The sequence below is a fragment of the Bombina bombina genome, chromosome 4 (genome assembly GCF_027579735.1).
Source record: "Bombina bombina isolate aBomBom1 chromosome 4, aBomBom1.pri, whole genome shotgun sequence".
Taxonomy (NCBI): domain Eukaryota; kingdom Metazoa; phylum Chordata; class Amphibia; order Anura; family Bombinatoridae; genus Bombina; species Bombina bombina.
Window position 1 is genome coordinate 635,942,117 of NC_069502.1, and position 17,648 is coordinate 635,959,764.

General features: G+C 41.1%; 1 protein-coding gene across 1 annotated transcript in view; it reads left to right on the forward strand.

Annotated features, from left to right (window-relative positions):
* The window catches only part of REPS1 (RALBP1 associated Eps domain containing 1), a 704,997-nt gene that overhangs the window by 544,649 nt on the left and 142,700 nt on the right, over positions 1–17,648 (forward strand). The window contains 2 exon segments of the mRNA XM_053710662.1: positions 5,176–5,294; positions 5,602–5,666. Coding sequence (XP_053566637.1) covers positions 5,176–5,294; positions 5,602–5,666 — 184 coding nt within the window.

The window sequence follows — 17,648 nt, forward strand, 5'->3', positions numbered from 1 at the left end:
TATTTTGGGTGTGGATTATTTTCAGCAGGAATTGGCTGTCTTTATTTTATCCCTCCCTCTCTAGTGACTCTTGCGTGGAAAGATCCACATCTTGGGTAGTCATTATCCCATACGTCACTAGCTCATGGACTCTTGCTAATTACATGAAAGAAAACATAATTTATGTAAGAACTTACCTGATAAATTCATTTCTTTCATATTAGCAAGAGTCCATGAGGCCCACCCTTTTTGTGGTGGTTATGATTTTTTTGTATAAAGCACAATTATTCCAATTCCTTCTTGGCTATTCGTTAAACTGATTTGTGGGTGTGGTGAGGGGTGTATTTATAGGCATTTTGAGGTTTGGGAAACTTTGCCCCTCCTGGAAGGAATGTATATCCCATACGTCACTAGCTCATGGACTCTTGCTAATATGAAAGAAATGAATTTATCAGGTAAGTTCTTACATAAATTATGTTTTTTCCTATACCTAAAAGGTTTACAGAAATTATTAATAAGGAGTGGGATAGACCCAGTGTGCCGTTTCCCCCCCCCCCCCCTCCTATTTTTAGAAAAATGTTTCCAATAGACGCCACCACACGGGACTTATGGCAGACGGTCCCTAAGGTGGAGGGAGCAGTTTCTACTTTAGCAAAGCGTACCACTATCCCTGTCAAGGACAGTTGTGCTTTTTCAGATCCAATGGATAAAAAATTAGAAGGTTACCTTAAGAAAATGTTTATTCAACAAGGTTTTATCCTGCAGCCCCTTGCATGCATTGCGCCTGTCACTGCTGCTGCGGCGTTCTGGTTTGAGTCTCTGGAAGAGGCTTTTCAGACAGCTACTCCATTGACAGAAATACTTGACAAGCTTAGAACACTTAAGCTAGCTAATTCTTTTGTTTCTGATGCCATTGTTCATTTGACTAAACTAACGGCTAAGAATTCTGGATTCGCCATCCAGGCGCTTAGGGCGCTATGGCTTAAATCTTGGTCAGCTGACGTGACTTCAAAGTCTAAATTTACTTAACATTCCCTTCAAGGGGCAGACCCTATTCGGGCCTGGTTTGAAGGAAATTATTGCTGACATTACTGGAGGTAAGGGTCATGCCCTTCCTCAGGACAGGGCCAAATCAAAGGCCAAACAGTCTAATTTTCGTGCCTTTCGAAACTTCAAGGCAAGTGCAGCATCAACTTCCTCTGCTACAAGACAAGAGGGAACTTTTGCTCAATCCAAGCCGGGCTGGAAACCTAACCAGTCCTGGAACAAGGGCAAGCAGGCCAGAAAACCTGCTGCTGCCTCTAAGGCAGCATGAAGGAATGGCCCCCTATCCGGTAACGGATCTAGTAGGGGGCAGACTTTCTCTCTTCACCCAGGCGTGGGCAAGCGATGTTCAAGATCCCTGGGCGTTGGAGATCATATCTCAGGGATATCTTCTGGACTTCAAAGCTTCCCCCCCCTCAAGGGAGATTTCACCTTTCGAGATTATCTGTAAACCAGATAAAGAAAGAGGCATTCTTACGCTGTGTGCAAGACCTCCTAATTATGGGAGTGATCTGTCCAGTTCCACAGACGGAACAGGGACAGGGTTTTTATTCAAATCTGTTTGTGGTTCCCAAAAAAGAGGGAACCTTCAAACCCATTTTGGATCTAAAGATCTTAAACAAATTCCTCAGAGTTCCATCGTTCAAAATGGAAACTATTCGGACCATCCTACCTATGATCCAGGAGGGTCAATACATGACCACAGTGGATTTGAAGGATGCTTACCTTCACATACCGATTCACAAAGATCATCATCGGTTCCTAAGGTTTGCCTTTCTGGACAGGCATTACCAATTTGTGGCTCTTCCCTTCGGGTTAGCTACAGCTCCAAGAATCTTTACAAAGGTTCTGGGATCGCTTCTGGTGGTTCTAAGACCGCAAGGTATATCAGTGGCCCCTTATCTGGACGACATCCTGATACAGGCGTCAAGCTTTCAGATTGCCAAGTCACATACGGACATAGTTCTGGCATTTCTCAAGTCACATCGGTGGAAGGTGAACGAGGAAAAGAGTTCTCTATCCCCACTCACAAGAGTCTCCTTCCTAGGGACTCTGATAGATTCTGTAGAAATGAAGATTTACCTGACAGAGTCCAGGTTATCAAAGCTTCTAAAATCTTGCCGTGTTCTTCATTCTATTCCGCGCCCTTCGGTGGCTCAGTGTATGGAAGTAATCGGCTTAATGGTAGCGGCGATGGACATAGTGCCATTTGCGCGCCTACATCTCAGACCGCTGCAACTATGCATGCTCAGTCAGTGGAATGGGGATTACACAGATTTGTCCCCTCTGCTAAATCTGGATCAAGAGACCAGAGATTCTCTTCTCTGGTGGCTATCTCGGGTCCATCTGTCCAAAGGTATGACCTTTCGCAGGCCAGATTGGACAATTGTAACAGATGCCAGCCTTCTAGGTTGGGGTGCAGTCTGGAATTCCCTGAAGGCTCAGGGATCGTGGACTCAGGAGGAGAAACTCCTCCCAATAAATATTCTGGAGTTAAGAGCAATATTCAATGCTCTTCTAGCTTGGCCTCAGTTAGCAACCCTGAGGTTCATCAGATTTCAGTCGGACAACATCACGACTGTGGCTTACATCAACCATCAAGGGGGAACCAGGAGTTCCCTAGCGATGCTGGAAGTCTCCAAGATAATTCGCTAGGCAGAGACTCACTCTTGCCACCTATCAGCAATCCATATCCCAGGTGTAGAGAACTGGGAGGCGGATTTTCTAAGTCGTCAGACTTTTCATCCGGGGGAGTGGGAACTCCATCCGGAGGTGTTTGCTCATTTGGTTCATCGTTGGGGCAAACCAGAAATGGATCTCATGGCGTCTCGCCAGAACGTCAAACTTCCTTGTTACGGATCCAGGTCCAGGGACCCAGAAGCGGCACTGATAGATGCTCTAGCAGCGCCTTGGTTCTTCAACCTGGCTTATGTATTTCCACCGTTTCCTCTGCTCCCTCGACTGATTGCCAAAATCAAACAGGAGAGAGCATCGGTGATCTTGATAGCGCCTGCGTGGCCACGCAGGACCTGGTATGCAGACCTAGTGGACATGTCATCCTTTCCATCATGGACCCTGCCTCTGAGACAAGACCTTCTACTACAAGGTTCTTTCAATTATCCGAATCTAATTTCTCTGAGACTGACTGCATGGAGATTGAACGCTTGATTTTATCAAAGCGTGGCTTCTCCGAGTCAGTCATTGATACCCTAATACAGGCACGAAAGCCTCTCACCAGGAAAATCTACCATAAGATATAGCGTAAATACCTTTATTGGTGTGAATCCAAGAATTACTCATGGAGTAAGGTTAGGATTCCTAGGATATTGTCCTTTCTCCAAGAGGCTTTGGAAAAAGGATTATCAGCTAGTTCTTTAAAGGGGCAGAATTCTGCTCTGTCTATTCTTTTGCACAAGCGTCTGGCTGAAGTTCCAGACGTTCAAGCTTTTTGTCAGGCTTTGGTTAGAATCAAGCCTGTGTTTAAACCTGTTGCTCCCCCATGGAGCTTAAACTTGGTTCTTAAAGTTCTTCAAGGGGTTCCGTTTGAACCCCTTCATTCCATTGATATTAAACTTTTGTCTTGGAAAGTTCTGTTTTTGATGGCTATTTCCTCGGCTTGGAGAGTCTGAGATATCTGCCTTACAATGTGATTCTCCTTATCTGATTTTCCATTCAGATAAAGTAGTTCTGCGTACAAAACCTGGGTTTTTACCTAAGGTAGTTTCTAACAATGTTCCATCATTGTGTCCTAATCCTTCTTCAAAGAAGGAACGTCTTTTACATAATCTGGACGTGGTCCGTGCTTTGAAGTTTTACTTACAAGCTACTAAAGATTTTCGCCAAACATCTACACTGTTTGTTGTTTACTCTGGACAGAGGAGAGGTCAAAAAGCTTCGGCAACCTCTTTCTTTTTGGCTTCGGAGCGTAATACGCTTAGCCTATGAGACTGCTGGACAGCAGCCCCCTGAAAGGATTACAGCTCATTCTACTAGAGCTGTGGCTTCCACCTGGGCCTTTAAAAATGAGGCTTCTGTTGAAGAGATTTGCAAGGCGGCGACTTGGTCTTCGCTTCATACCTTTTCAAAATTTTACAAATTTGATGCTTTTGCTTCTTCAGAGGCTATTTTTGGGAGAAAAGTTTTACAGGCAGTGGTTCCTTCCATTTAAGCCTGCCTTGTCCCTCCCTTCATCCGTGTACTTTAGCTTTGGTATTGGTATCCCACAAGTAATGGATGATCCGTGGACTGGATACACCTTACAAGAGAAAACATAATTTATGCTTACCTGATAAATTTATTTCTCTTGTGGTGTATCCAGTCCACGGCCCGCCCTGTCCTTTTAAGGCAGGTCTAAATTTTAATTTAAACTACAGTCACCACTGCACCCTATGGTTTCTCCTTTCTCGGCTTGTTTCGGTCGAATGACTGGATATGGCAGTTAGGGGAGGAGCTATATAGCAGCTCTGCTGTGGGTGATCCTCTTGCAACTTCCTGTTGGGAAGGAGAATATCCCACAAGTAATGGATGATCCGTGGACTGGATACACCACAAGAGAAATAAATTTATCAGGTAAGCATAAATTATGTTTTCTTTCATAGTGGCAAGAGTCCATGAGACCCACCCTATTTTTTGTGGTTTTGATTTTTTTTGTATAAAGCACATTATTTTTTCCAGTTCCTCTTTTTTTTTGTATGCTTTTTACTTCTTTTTTACACCTCACTTCTTGGCTATATGTTAAACTGAAGTATGAGTGAGGTGGGAGGTGTATTTATAGGTATTTTGAGGTTTGGGAAACTTTGCCCCCTCCAGGTAGGAATGTATATCCCATACGTCACTAGCTCATGGACTCTTGCCACTATAAAAGAAATTAATTTATCAGGTAAGTTCTAACATAAATTATGTGTTTTATTTTTTTATATATTTTTTTTTCCAAAGTAAGATTGTGGCTTAGGTGTTTTGTTTTTGTTTGTGTTTTACTACAAATGTCAATGATCCTTGTCATATGGTCTGTCATAATGTGTTTATTGCTTTAACAAAGAGTTGAGAAAATAACTAGCACATTTTATTTGATCTAAAGTTGGTAATTCATATGCAGCACAGTGTATATTTTTGTCAATTGCACTTAAATGTCTGATGTTTCTTAATTTTCAGGTCTCATTCAGGTACTTCTCCAGACAATACTGCACCTCCACCTCCTCCCCCCAGACCTCATGCCTCACATTCACGTTCCTCATCCTTAGATATGAACAGAACATTTTCAGCCACAACAGGTGAGATTGGATGTAAAGCATATATATTGACCTGTAATAAACTGGCTGTAAAATTAACCATCACTTTCTCTATTCAGCTAAAGGTAACTTTAAAAAAAAAATCTGGATTATTGCAATTTAGTTCCTTTTCATATAAAATGCATTTCATATTACCATTTTAATTTGTTTCAACATTTATTTATTCTTTCATTTTATAGTTTCAAACTCTCTTTTGCTACACCATTTCCAAAATTGTAGTAAAAAATTAACTTTTTTTCAACACTGTATTTTGTTGTCTGAAAATTGACATTTTGACTTTCTTAAACAGGACAGCAACAAGCTGTAGCAGTTGCACATCCTCCAGCTGTTCCACCTAGACCACTTCCCACACAGGTACAGAAACAGTGCGACATTATAAATAGACAATACTATGCATTTTCTTTTTAAGCACATAAGAAATTTAGCTTCAACAGTAAAAAAAAAAAACACAATGTTCATAGACATAAAAAAAGGTAATGCATGGTACTAATACAGGTATGGATGTAATCTGAGAGAACAAATTGCATAAAGGCACTAATTATGAAAACAATTTGTTTTATATGATATCTTGATATTTTTTTCCCACCACATGTTGCTCTTTATACTGCTTTTAATAATTAAAGTATTGCGAAATTACAACCTGGATTTAATTGCAGTTGTTTCTCCCTGTTTAAAGGCTTTGTGTATTTTTTATATATATAAATAACACTTAAATACTGAGTAATGCTCTATTATTTTATAGATGTCTAGAAAAATATTAATTCATGGTAGGCTCAAAGGGAAACTATATTAATGATCTGTGTTATGCAAGGTGAAAATAATTTCTCTCTTGTGCAGTTATGTTCAAGGCTGGTGGCTTATAAAGTCTTGTGACTTCTTGCAGTAGTTGAAATTTCCCAGAACACTTAAGATTTTCCTTCTTTTACTGAATAATACCCTTACTACCTATAATAGCCCAGTGTGCACTCTTGTGCAACACCGCCCCCTGCCCGCGCACAGCCAATCATGCGCGGGCAGGAGCTGTCAATCTCTGCGGTCGGATGAGACTGGGGAAATTTAAATTCTCCACCTAAGAGGTGGAGAAGAGGTTATGACCGTTGCTTGATAAATACTGACTGCAAGTTCTCTTGTGGGAACCTGCAGTCGTATGGAGCGAACGGCTTGATAAATCGAGCCCATTGAGTTAGGGTGGCTGGGGAATAGCTTTGTTCTAGAGTAAAGCTATTTTGTTCAGGTGAAGAAAGATGATAATGGTTGTTCTTGATATACCATGTTCACAATTGAATGGGTAAGGCCAGCCCCTAAACAGATTTTGAAAGTTGTTAATCTTCATGTGTTGAGGCTATTATTTTCCATTTCTTTCATGTAATTGGCAAGAGTCCATGAGTTAGTGACTTATGGGATATACAATCCTACCAGGAGGGGCAAAGTTTCCCAAACCTCAAAATGCCTATAAATTACACCCCTCACCACACCCACAATTCAGTTTTACAAACTTTGCCTCCTATTGAGGTGGTGAAGTAAATTTGTGCTTGATTTTCTTCGCTGATATGCGCCTCTCAGAGCACAGTGTTTGTCAGAGGGATGTGAAGAGAGTATCACCTATTGATTCTATGGTTTTCCTCATGGGAAATCTTTTCAAAGGTTCTCTGTTATCAGTCGTAGAGATTCATCTCCTACCTCCCTTTTCAGATCGACAATATACTCTCATATTCCATTACCTCTACTGATACTGTTTCAGTACTGGTTTGGCTATCTGCTATATGTGGATGGGTGTCTTTCGGTAAGTATGTTTTCATTACTTAAGATACTCTCATGGTTTGGCACTTTATGTATTAATATAAAGTTTTAAATATATGTATTTTACTTATATTTGCCATGGGTCAGGTTTATGTATATTTCCTTTTGCAGACTATCAGTTTCAAAATTGGGAAACATATTTAGGAAGTTAATTTTTCTTACCTGGGGTATAGTCTTTTCTTCAAATTGACTGCTTTTTCATTAATTTTCACGGGCAAAATTAGGCTCGCGAGGTTGCAAAATGTTGATATTTATTGCGTCGGTGACGCAATTCGTAATTTCCGGTGTCTTAGTTGACGCCGGGTTTCCTTGCACAAGGTTGCGTCTGCCATGACGCGAGTTGCGTCATTTCCGGATGTTGTTAGCGCCAAAAAAATTCATTTCTCCAACATAGGTGTGTCCGGTCCACGGTGTCATCCTTACTTGTGGGATATTCTCCTCCCCAACAGGAAATGGCAAAGAACCCAGCAAAGCTGGTCACATGATCCCTCCTAGGCTCCGCCTACCCCAGTCATTCTCTTTGCCGTTGTACAGGCAACATCTCCACGGAGATGGCTTAGAGTTTTTTAGTGTTTAACTGTAGTTTTTATTATTCAATCAAGAGTTTGTTATTTTAAAATAGTGCTGGTATGTACTATTTACTCTGAAACAGAAAAGAGATGAAGATTTCTGTTTGTAAGAGGAAAATGATTTTAGCAACTGTTACTAAAATCGATGGCTGTTTCCACACAGGACTGTTGAGAGGAATTAACTTCAGTTGGGGGAAACAGGGAGCAGACTTTTGCTGCTTGAGGTATGACACATTTCTAACAAGACGATGTAATGCTGGAAGCTGTCATTTTCCCTATGGGATCCGGTAAGCCATTTTTATTACATGAAGAGAAAAAAAAGGGCTTCACAAGGGCTTTTAAGACTGTAGACATTTTCTGGGCTAAAACGATTTATATATAAGCATATTTTATACTCCATAGCCTTGAGGAATTATTTTAATCTTGGGAACTATGTAAAATAACCGGCAGGCACTGTATTGGACACCTTATTCTCTAGGGGCTTTCCCTAATCATAGGCAGAGTCTCATTTTCGCGCCTCTATTGCGCACTTGTTTTTGGGAAGCATGACATGCAGATGCATGTGTGAGGAGCTCTGATACATAGAAAAGACTTTCTGAAGGCGTTATTTGGTATCGTATTCCCCTTTGGGCTTGGTTGGGTCTCAGCAAAGCAGATACCAGGGACTGTAAAGGGGTTAAATATAAAAACGGCTCCGGTTCCGTTATTTTAAGGGTTAAAGCTTCCAAATTTGGTGTGCAATACTTTTAAGGCTTTAAGACACTGTGGTGAAATTTTGGTGAATTTTGAACAATTCCTTCATACTTTTTCGCATATGCAGTAATAAAGTGTGTTCAGTTTAAAATTTAAAGTGACAGTAACGGTTTTATTTTAGAACGTTTTTTGTACTTTGTTATCAAGTTTATGCCTGTTTAACATGTCTGAACTACCAGATAGACTGTGTTCTGTATGTGGGGAAGCCAAGGTTCCTTCTCATTTAAATAGATGTGATTTATGTGACACAAAATTTAGAGAAAATGATGCCCAAGATGATTCCTCAAGTGAGGGGAGTAAGCATGGTACTGCATCATCCCCTCCTTCGTCTACACCAGTCTTGCCCACACAGGAGGCCCCTAGTACATCTAGTGCGCCAATACTCCTTACTATGCAACAATTAACGGCTGTAATGGATAATTCTATCAAAAACATTTTAGCCAAAATGCCCACTTATCAGCGAAAGCGCGACTGCTCTGTTTTAGAAAATACTGAAGAGCATGAGGACGCTGATGATATTGGTTCTGAAGTGCCCCTACACCAGTCTGAGGGGGCCAGGGAGGTTTTGTCTGAGGGAGAAATTTCAGATTCAGGGAAAATTTCTCAACAAGCTGAACCTGATGTGATTACATTTAAATTTAAATTGGAACATCTCCGCGCTCTGCTTAAGGAGGTGTTATCTACTCTGGATGATTGTGAGAATTTGGTCATTCCAGAGAAATTATGTAAAATGGACAAGTTCCTAGAGGTCCCGGGGCCCCCCGAAGCTTTTCCTATACCCAAGCGGGTGGCGGACATTGTAAATAAAGAATGGGATAGGCCCGGTATACCTTTCGTCCCTCCCCCCATATTTAAGAAATTTGTTTCCTATGGTCGACCCCATAAAGGACTTATGGCAGACAGTCCCCAAGGTCGAGGGGGCGGTTTCTACTCTAAACAAACGCACCACTATACCCATAGAAGATAGTTGTGCTTTCAAAGATCCTATGGATAAAAAATTAGAGGGTTTGCTTAAAAAGATGTTTGTTCAGCAAGGTTACCTTCTACAACCAATTTCATGCATTGTTCCTGTCACTACAGCAGCGTGTTTCTGGTTCGATGAACTAGAAAAGGCGCTCAATAATAATTCTTCTTCTTATGAGGAGATTATGGACAGAATTCATGCTCTCAAATTGGCTAATTCTTTCACCCTAGACGCCACTTTGCAATTGGCTAGGTTAGCGGCGAAAAATTCTGGTTTTGCTATTGTGGCGCGCAGAGCGCTTTGGCTAAAATCTTGGTCAGCGGATGCGTCTTCCAAGAACAAATTGCTTAACATTCCTTTCAAGGGGAAAACGCTGTTTGGCCCTGACTTGAAAGAGATTATCTCTGATATCACTGGGGGCAAGGGCCACGCCCTTCCTCAGGATAGGTCTTTCAAAGCCAAAAATAAACCTAATTTTCGTCCCTTTCGCAGAAACGGACCAGCCCCAAGTGCTACGTCCTCTAAGCAAGAGGGTAATACTTCTCAAGCCAAGCCAGCCTGGAGGCCAATGCAAGGCTGGAACAAAGGAAAGCAGGCCAAGAAACCTGCCACTGCTACCAAGACAGCATGAGATGTTGGCCCCCGATCCGGGACCGGATCTGGTGGGGGGCAGACTCTCTCTCTTCGCTCAGGCTTGGGCAAGAGATGTTCTGGATCCTTGGGCACTAGAAATAGTCTCCCAAGGTTATCTTCTGGAATTCAAGGGGCTTCCCCCAAGGGGGAGGTTCCACAGGTCTCAATTGTCTTCAGACCACATAAAAAAAACAGGCATTCTTACATTGTGTAGAAGACCTGTTAAAAATGGGAGTGATTCATCCTGTTCCATTAGGAGAACAAGGGATGGGGTTCTACTCCAATCTGTTCGTAGTTCCCAAAAAAGAGGGAACATTCAGACCAATCTTAGATCTCAAGATCCTAAACAAGTTTCTCAAGGTTCCATCGTTCAAAATGGAAACCATTCGAACAATTCTTCCTTCCATCCAGGAAGGTCAATTCATGACCACGGTGGATTTAAAGGATGCGTATCTACATATTCCTATCCACAAGGAACATCATCGGTTCCTAAGGTTCGCATTCCTGGACAAGCATTACCAGTTTGTGGCACTTCCGTTCGGATTAGCCACTGCTCCAAGAATTTTCACAAAGGTACTAGGGTCCCTTCTAGCGGTGCTAAGACCAAGGGGCATTGCAGTAGTACCTTACTTGGACGACATTCTGATTCAAGCGTCGTCCCTTCCACAAGCAAAGGCTCACACAGACATTGTCCTGGCCTTTCTCAGATCTCACGGGTGGAAAGTGAACGTAGAAAAAAGTTCGCTATCTCCGTCAACAAGGGTTCCCTTCTTGGGAACAATAATAAACTCCTTAGAAATGAGGATTTTTCTGACAGAGGCCAGAAAATCAAAACTTCTAAACTCTTGTCAAATACTTCATTCTGTTCCTCTTCCTTCCATAGCGCAGTGCATGGAAGTAATAGGTTTGATGGTAGCGGCAATGGACATAGTTCCTTTTGCGCGAATTCATCTAAGACCATTACAACTGTGCATGCTCAGTCAGTGGAATGGGGACTATACAGACTTGTCTCCGACGATACAAGTAGATCAGAGGACCAGAGATTCACTCCGTTGGTGGCTGTCCCTGGACAACCTGTCACAGGGGATGAGCTTCCGCAGACCAGAGTGGGTCATTGTCACGACCGCCAGTCTGGTGGGCTGGGGCGCGGTCTGGGGACCCCTGAAAGCTCAGGGTCTTTGGTCTCGGGAAGAATCTCTTCTCCAGATAAATATTCTGGAACTGAGAGCGATATTCAATGCTCTCAAGGCTTGGCCTCAGCTAGCAAAGGCCAAGTTCATACGGTTTCAATCAGACAACATGACGACTGTTGCGTACATCAACCATCAGGGGGGAACAAGGAGTTCCCTGGCGATGGAAGAAGTGACCAAAATCATTCAATGGGCGGAGACTCACTCCTGCCACTTGTCTGCAATCCACATCCCAGGAGTGGAAAATTGGGAAGCGGATTTTCTGAGTCGTCAGACATTTCATCCGGGGGAGTGGGAACTCCATCCGGAGATCTTTGCCCAAATTACTCAATTGTGGGGCATTCCAGACATGGATCTGATGGCCTCTCGTCAGAACTTCAAGGTTCCTTGCTACGGGTCCAGATCCAGGGATCCCAAGGCGACTCTAGTAGATGCACTAGTAGCACCTTGGACCTTCAAACTAGCTTATGTATTCCCGCCGTTTCCCCTCATCCCCAGGCTGGTAGCCAGGATCAATCAGGAGAGGGCATCGGTGATCTTGATAGCTCCTGCGTGGCCACGCAGGACTTGGTATGCAGACCTGGTGAATATGTCATCGGCTCCACCATGGAAGCTACCTTTGAGACGAGACCTTCTTGTTCAAGGTCCGTTCGAACATCCGAATCTGGTCTCACTCCAACTGACTGCTTGGAGATTGAACGCTTGATCTTATCAAAGCGAGGGTTCTCAGATTCTGTCATTGATACTCTTGTTCAGGCCAGAAAGCCTGTAACTAGAAAAATCTACCACAAAATATGGAAAAAATATATCTGTTGGTGTGAATCTAAAGGATTCCCTTGGGACAAGGTAAAAATTCCTAAGATTCTATCCTTTCTTCAAGAAGGTTTGGAGAAAGGATTATCTGCAAGTTCTTTGAAGGGACAGATTTCTGCCTTGTCTGTGTTACTTCACAAAAAGCTGGCAGCTGTGCCAGATGTTCAAGCCTTTGTTCAGGCTCTGGTTAGAATCAAGCCTGTTTACAAACCTTTGACTCCTCCTTGGAGTCTCAATTTAGTTCTTTCAGTTCTTCAGGGGGTTCCGTTTGAACCCTTACATTCCGTTGATATTAAGTTATTATCTTGGAAAGTTTTGTTTTTGGTTGCAATTTCTTCTGCTAGAAGAGTTTCAGAATTATCTGCTCTGCAGTGTTCTCCTCCTTATCTGGTGTTCCATGCAGATAAGGTGGTTTTACGTACTAAACCTGGTTTTCTTCCGAAAGTTGTTTCTAACAAAAACATTAACCAGGAGATAGTCGTGCCTTCTTTGTGTCCGAATCCAGTTTCAAAGAAGGAACGTTTGTTGCACAATTTGGATGTAGTTCGTGCTCTAAAATTCTATTTAGATGCTACAAAGGATTTTAGACAAACATCTTCTTTGTTTGTTGTTTATTCTGGTAAAAGGAGAGGTCAAAAAGCAACTTCTACCTCTCTCTCTTTTTGGATTAAAAGCATCATCAGATTGGCTTACGAGACTGCCGGACGGCAGCCTCCTGAAAGAATCACAGCTCATTCCACTAGGGCTGTGGCTTCCACATGGGCCTTCAAGAACGAGGCTTCTGTTGATCAGATATGTAAAGCAGCGACTTGGTCTTCACTGCACACTTTTACGAAATTTTACAAATTTGATACTTTTGCTTCTTCTGAGGCTATTTTTGGGAGAAAGGTTTTGCAAGCCGTGGTGCCTTCCATTTAGGTGACCTGATTTGCTCCCTCCCTTCATCCGTGTCCTAAAGCTTTGGTATTGGTTCCCACAAGTAAGGATGACACCGTGGACCGGACACACCTATGTTGGAGAAAACAGAATTTATGTTTACCTGATAAATTACTTTCTCCAACGGTGTGTCCGGTCCACGGCCCGCCCTGGTTTTTTAATCAGGTCTGATAATTTATTTTCTTTAACTACAGTCACCACGGTATCATATGATTTCTCCTATGCAAATATTCCTCCTTTACGTCGGTCGAATGACTGGGGTAGGCGGAGCCTAGGAGGGATCATGTGACCAGCTTTGCTGGGCTCTTTGCCATTTCCTGTTGGGGAGGAGAATATCCCACAAGTAAGGATGACACCGTGGACCGGACACACCGTTGGAGAAAGTAATTTATCAGGTAAACATAAATTCTGTTTTTGCGTGGCGCGTCATACTTGGCGCCAAATAATTTAATTATTTTAACCCCACTTCCTATATGCCTCTTGCCTCTTTTTATGCTCAGAGGGTTATGCTGTTTGCATTTTTTTCCCATTCCTGAAACTGCAATATAAGGAAATAGATAATTTTGCTTTATATGTTGTTTTTTTCTCTTACATTTGCAAGATGTCTCAATCTGATCCTGCCTCAGAAACCACTGTTGGAACCCTGCTGCCTGATAACAATTCTACCAAAGCTAAGTGTATCTGTTGTAAGTTAGCGGAGATTATATCTCCAGCTGTAGTATGTAACAGTTGTCATGATCAGCTTTTACATGCAGAGAATGTATTCATCAGTAGTAGTACAATGCCTGTTGTTCCTTCAACATCTAATGTACATGATATCCTTGTGAATATAAAAGATTTTATTGCTGATGCGATTCAGAAGGCTTTGTCTGCTATTCCGCCTTCTAATGTTAAAGGTCTTTTAAAACCCTCATAAAGTTGATGAAATTTCAAATGACCAACAACATACTGAATTATCCTCCTCTGATGAGGTTCTTTCTGGTTCAGAAGATCCTACCTCAGATATTGACACTGATAAATCTACTTATTTATTTAAAATAGAGTATATTTGTTCCTTGTTAAAAGAGGTGTTGATTACTTTGGATATTGAGGAAAACTAGTGCTCTTAATACTAAAACTAGTAAATGTTTAAATTCTGTTTATAAACCTCCGGTGGTTACTCCAGAGGTTTTTCCAGTTCCTGATGCTATTTCTGATATGATTTCAAAGGAATGGAATAGGCATGGTACTTCTTTTATTCCTCCTCCTAGGTTTAAAAAGTTGCATCCTTTGCCAGCAGTTAGGTTGGAGTTTTGGGAAAATATCCGAAGGTTGATGGGGCTATTTCTACTCTTGCCAAACGTACTACTATTCCTATGGAAGATAGTACTTCTTTTAAGGACCCTTTAGATAGGAAACTTGAATCTTATCTAAGGAAAGCTTATTTATTTTCTGGCTACATTCTTAGACCTGCTATATCCATGGCTGATGTTACTGCTGCATCAACCTTTTGGTTGCAAAGCTTAGTGCAACAGGATACAGATCCTGATTTGTCTAGCATTGTTCGCTTGCTTCAACATGCTAATCATTTTATCTGTGATGCTATTTTTTATATCATCAATATTGATGTTAAATCTATGTCTTTAGCTATTTTAGCTAGAAGAGCTTTGTGGCTCAAATCTTGGAATGCTGACATGGTATCTAAGTCTAGATTACTATCTCTTTCCAAGGTAACAATTTATTTGGTTCTCAGTTGGATTCAATTATTTCAACTGTCACTGGGGGGGGGGGGAGGGAGTTTTTTTTATCTTGGGATAAAAGATCTAAGGGTAAATCTAAAGCTTAAAAGTTCTTATCTTAGGTGCAGTGACTGATAGGGTGGCATTATTAATATATTTTAATATATTTTCTATTCAGTAGCTAAATATATTTTGGTACGGTACTAATATGAGTATATCTAGTAACTCTAATCTGCAGCATGGTTTAAAATGTTAATTAATACAGCCCAGCAGTTATTGAGTTGTTTCTTTTTAAATGATCTCATAGTATCTAAATATTACCAGTTGCCCTGTTGTTAATATGTTATGTTAATCTGTCTTCCACATTCACAGACCCACTTTAATGTATATATTTATTTATTCTATGTTAATACATTTTTGTATTCTCTTTTGTGTCATTTATGTCTGTTTAATTCCTATGCAGTGTTAAGGGTTAAAAACTTTTGTTCTCTTGCAAGGGAGGGAAGGGGAAGGGTGTGTTTTATTTTAACCAATGGGGAACATTTTACCTTTGTAAATAAGGGTGACACCTGTATGAATCTATGTCTATGATTACGGCTATACCTTGCCGAAACATGTAAGACTGATTTTGTCTCTCCCCCTACCCTGATGTACCTCCATATGTTTTTAACTATACTGGATTTGGATCCTGAATAAAGTTTGGACTTTATTTATACAGAGTGGCATTTTTCTGGACTTATTTTTTTTTTAAATATAAAGCTTCTAATTGTTTTCGTTCTTTTCGACAGAATAAGGAACAGAAAGCCAATCCTTCCCCCAAAGAATCTGGTTCCAATTGGAAACCTTCAAGTTGGAATAAATCCAAGCATTTAAAGAAACCAAAGCCAGCACTCAAGTCCACATGAAGGTGCGGCCCTCATTCCAGCTCAGCTGGTGCGGGGCAGATTAAAATTTTTCCAAAACATTTGGGCAGATTCTGTCCAAAATCAATGGATTCAGAGTATTGTCTCTCAAGGGTACCGAATAGGTTTCAGAGTAAAACCACCTGTGAGAAGATTTTTTCTTTAACACGTTCCTGCAAATCCACTGAAGGCTCAGGCTTTTCTGAAGTGTGTTTCATACCAGTTCCGTTTCAGGAACAGGGTCTGGGGTTTTATTCAAATCTATTCATTGTCCCAAAGAAAGAAAATTTATTCAGGCCAGTTCTGGATCTGAAAATGTTGAATTGTTATGTAAGAGTGCCAACTTTCAAAATGCTGACTATAAGGACTATTCTGCCTTTTGTTCAGCAAGGTCATTATATGTCCACGATAGACTTGCAGGATGCATATAGTCATATTCCGATTCATCCAGACCACTATCGGTTTCTGAGATTCTCATTTCTAGACAAGCATTACCAATTTGTTGCTCTTCCATTTGGCCTAGCGACAGCTCCAAGAATTTTTTTAAAGGTTCTCGGTGCCCTACTCTCTGTAATCAGAACAGGTGTTTCCTTATTTGGACGATATCTTGGTATTAGCTTAGTCTTTACATTTTGCTGAATCTCACACGAATCAACTAGTGTTGTTTCTTCAAGGACATGGTTTGTGGATCAACCTTTTTTACCAAAAAGTTCCTTTATTCCTCAGACAAGGCTTTACCTTTTTACGTTTCCAGATAGATTCAGTATCCATGACTCTGTCTCTAACAGACAAGAGACGAATAAAATTGGTTTCAGCTTGTCGAAACCTTCAGTCTCTATCATTCCCTTCAGTAGCTATGTGCATGCAAGTTTTAGGTCTCATGACTGCAGCCTCGGTCACGATCCCCTTTGCTCGTTTTCATATGAGACCTCTTCAACTTTGTATGCTGAATCAATGGTACAGGGATTATACAAGGATATCACAATTAATATCCTTAAATCCCAATATTCGACTCTCTCTGACTTTTTTGGTTAGATCACCATCATATAGTTCAAGGGGCTTCTTTTGTTCGTCCAATCTGGACTGTAATCTCAACAGATGCAAGTCTTTAAGGTTCGGGAGCGGTCTGGGGTTCTCTGACAGCACAAGGGGTTTGGAAATCTCAAGAGGTGATTGGCCACTTCCTTTAAGATCAGACCTTCTGTCTCAAGGGCCGTTTTTCCATCAGGATCTCAAATTGTTAAATTTGAAGGTATGGAAATTGAACGCTTAGTGCCTAGTCATAGAGGTTTCTCTGACTCAGTGATTGATACTATGTTACAGGCTCGTAAATCTGTTTCTAGGAAGATTTATTATTGAGTTTGGAAGACTTATATTTCATGGTGTTCTTCTAATAAATTCTCCTGGCATTCTTTTAGAATTCCTAGAATTTTACAGTTTCTTCAGGATGGTTTGGTTAAAGGTTTGTCTGCAAGTTCCTTGAAGGGACAAATCTCTGCTCTTTCTGTTTTATTTCACAGAAAGATTGCTAAGCTTCCTGATATTCACTGTTTTGTGCAGGCTTTGGTCCGTATCAAGCCTGTTATTACATCAATCTCTCCTCCTTGGAGTCTTAATTTGGTTTTGTAGGCTTTACAGGCTCCTCCTTTTGAGCCTATGCATTCTTTGGATATTAAACTACTTTCTTGCAAAGTGTTGTTCCTTTTGGCTATCTCTTCTGCTAGAAGAGTTTCCGAATGATCTGCTCTTTCTTGCGAGTCTCCTTTTCTGATTTTCCATCAGGATAAGGCAGTTTTGCAGACTTCATTTAAATTTGTACCTACAGTTGTGAATTCTAACAACATTAATAGGGAAATTGTTGTTCCCTCTTTGTGTCCTAATTCTAAGAATTCTTTGGAGAGATCCTTACATTCTCTAGATGTTGTAAGAGCTTTGAAATATTATGTTGAAGCTACTAAAGATTTCAGGAAGACTTCTAGTCTATTTGTTGTCTTTTCTGGTCCTAGGAAAGGTCAGAAAACTTCTGCCATTTCCTTGACATCCTGGTTAAAGCTTTTG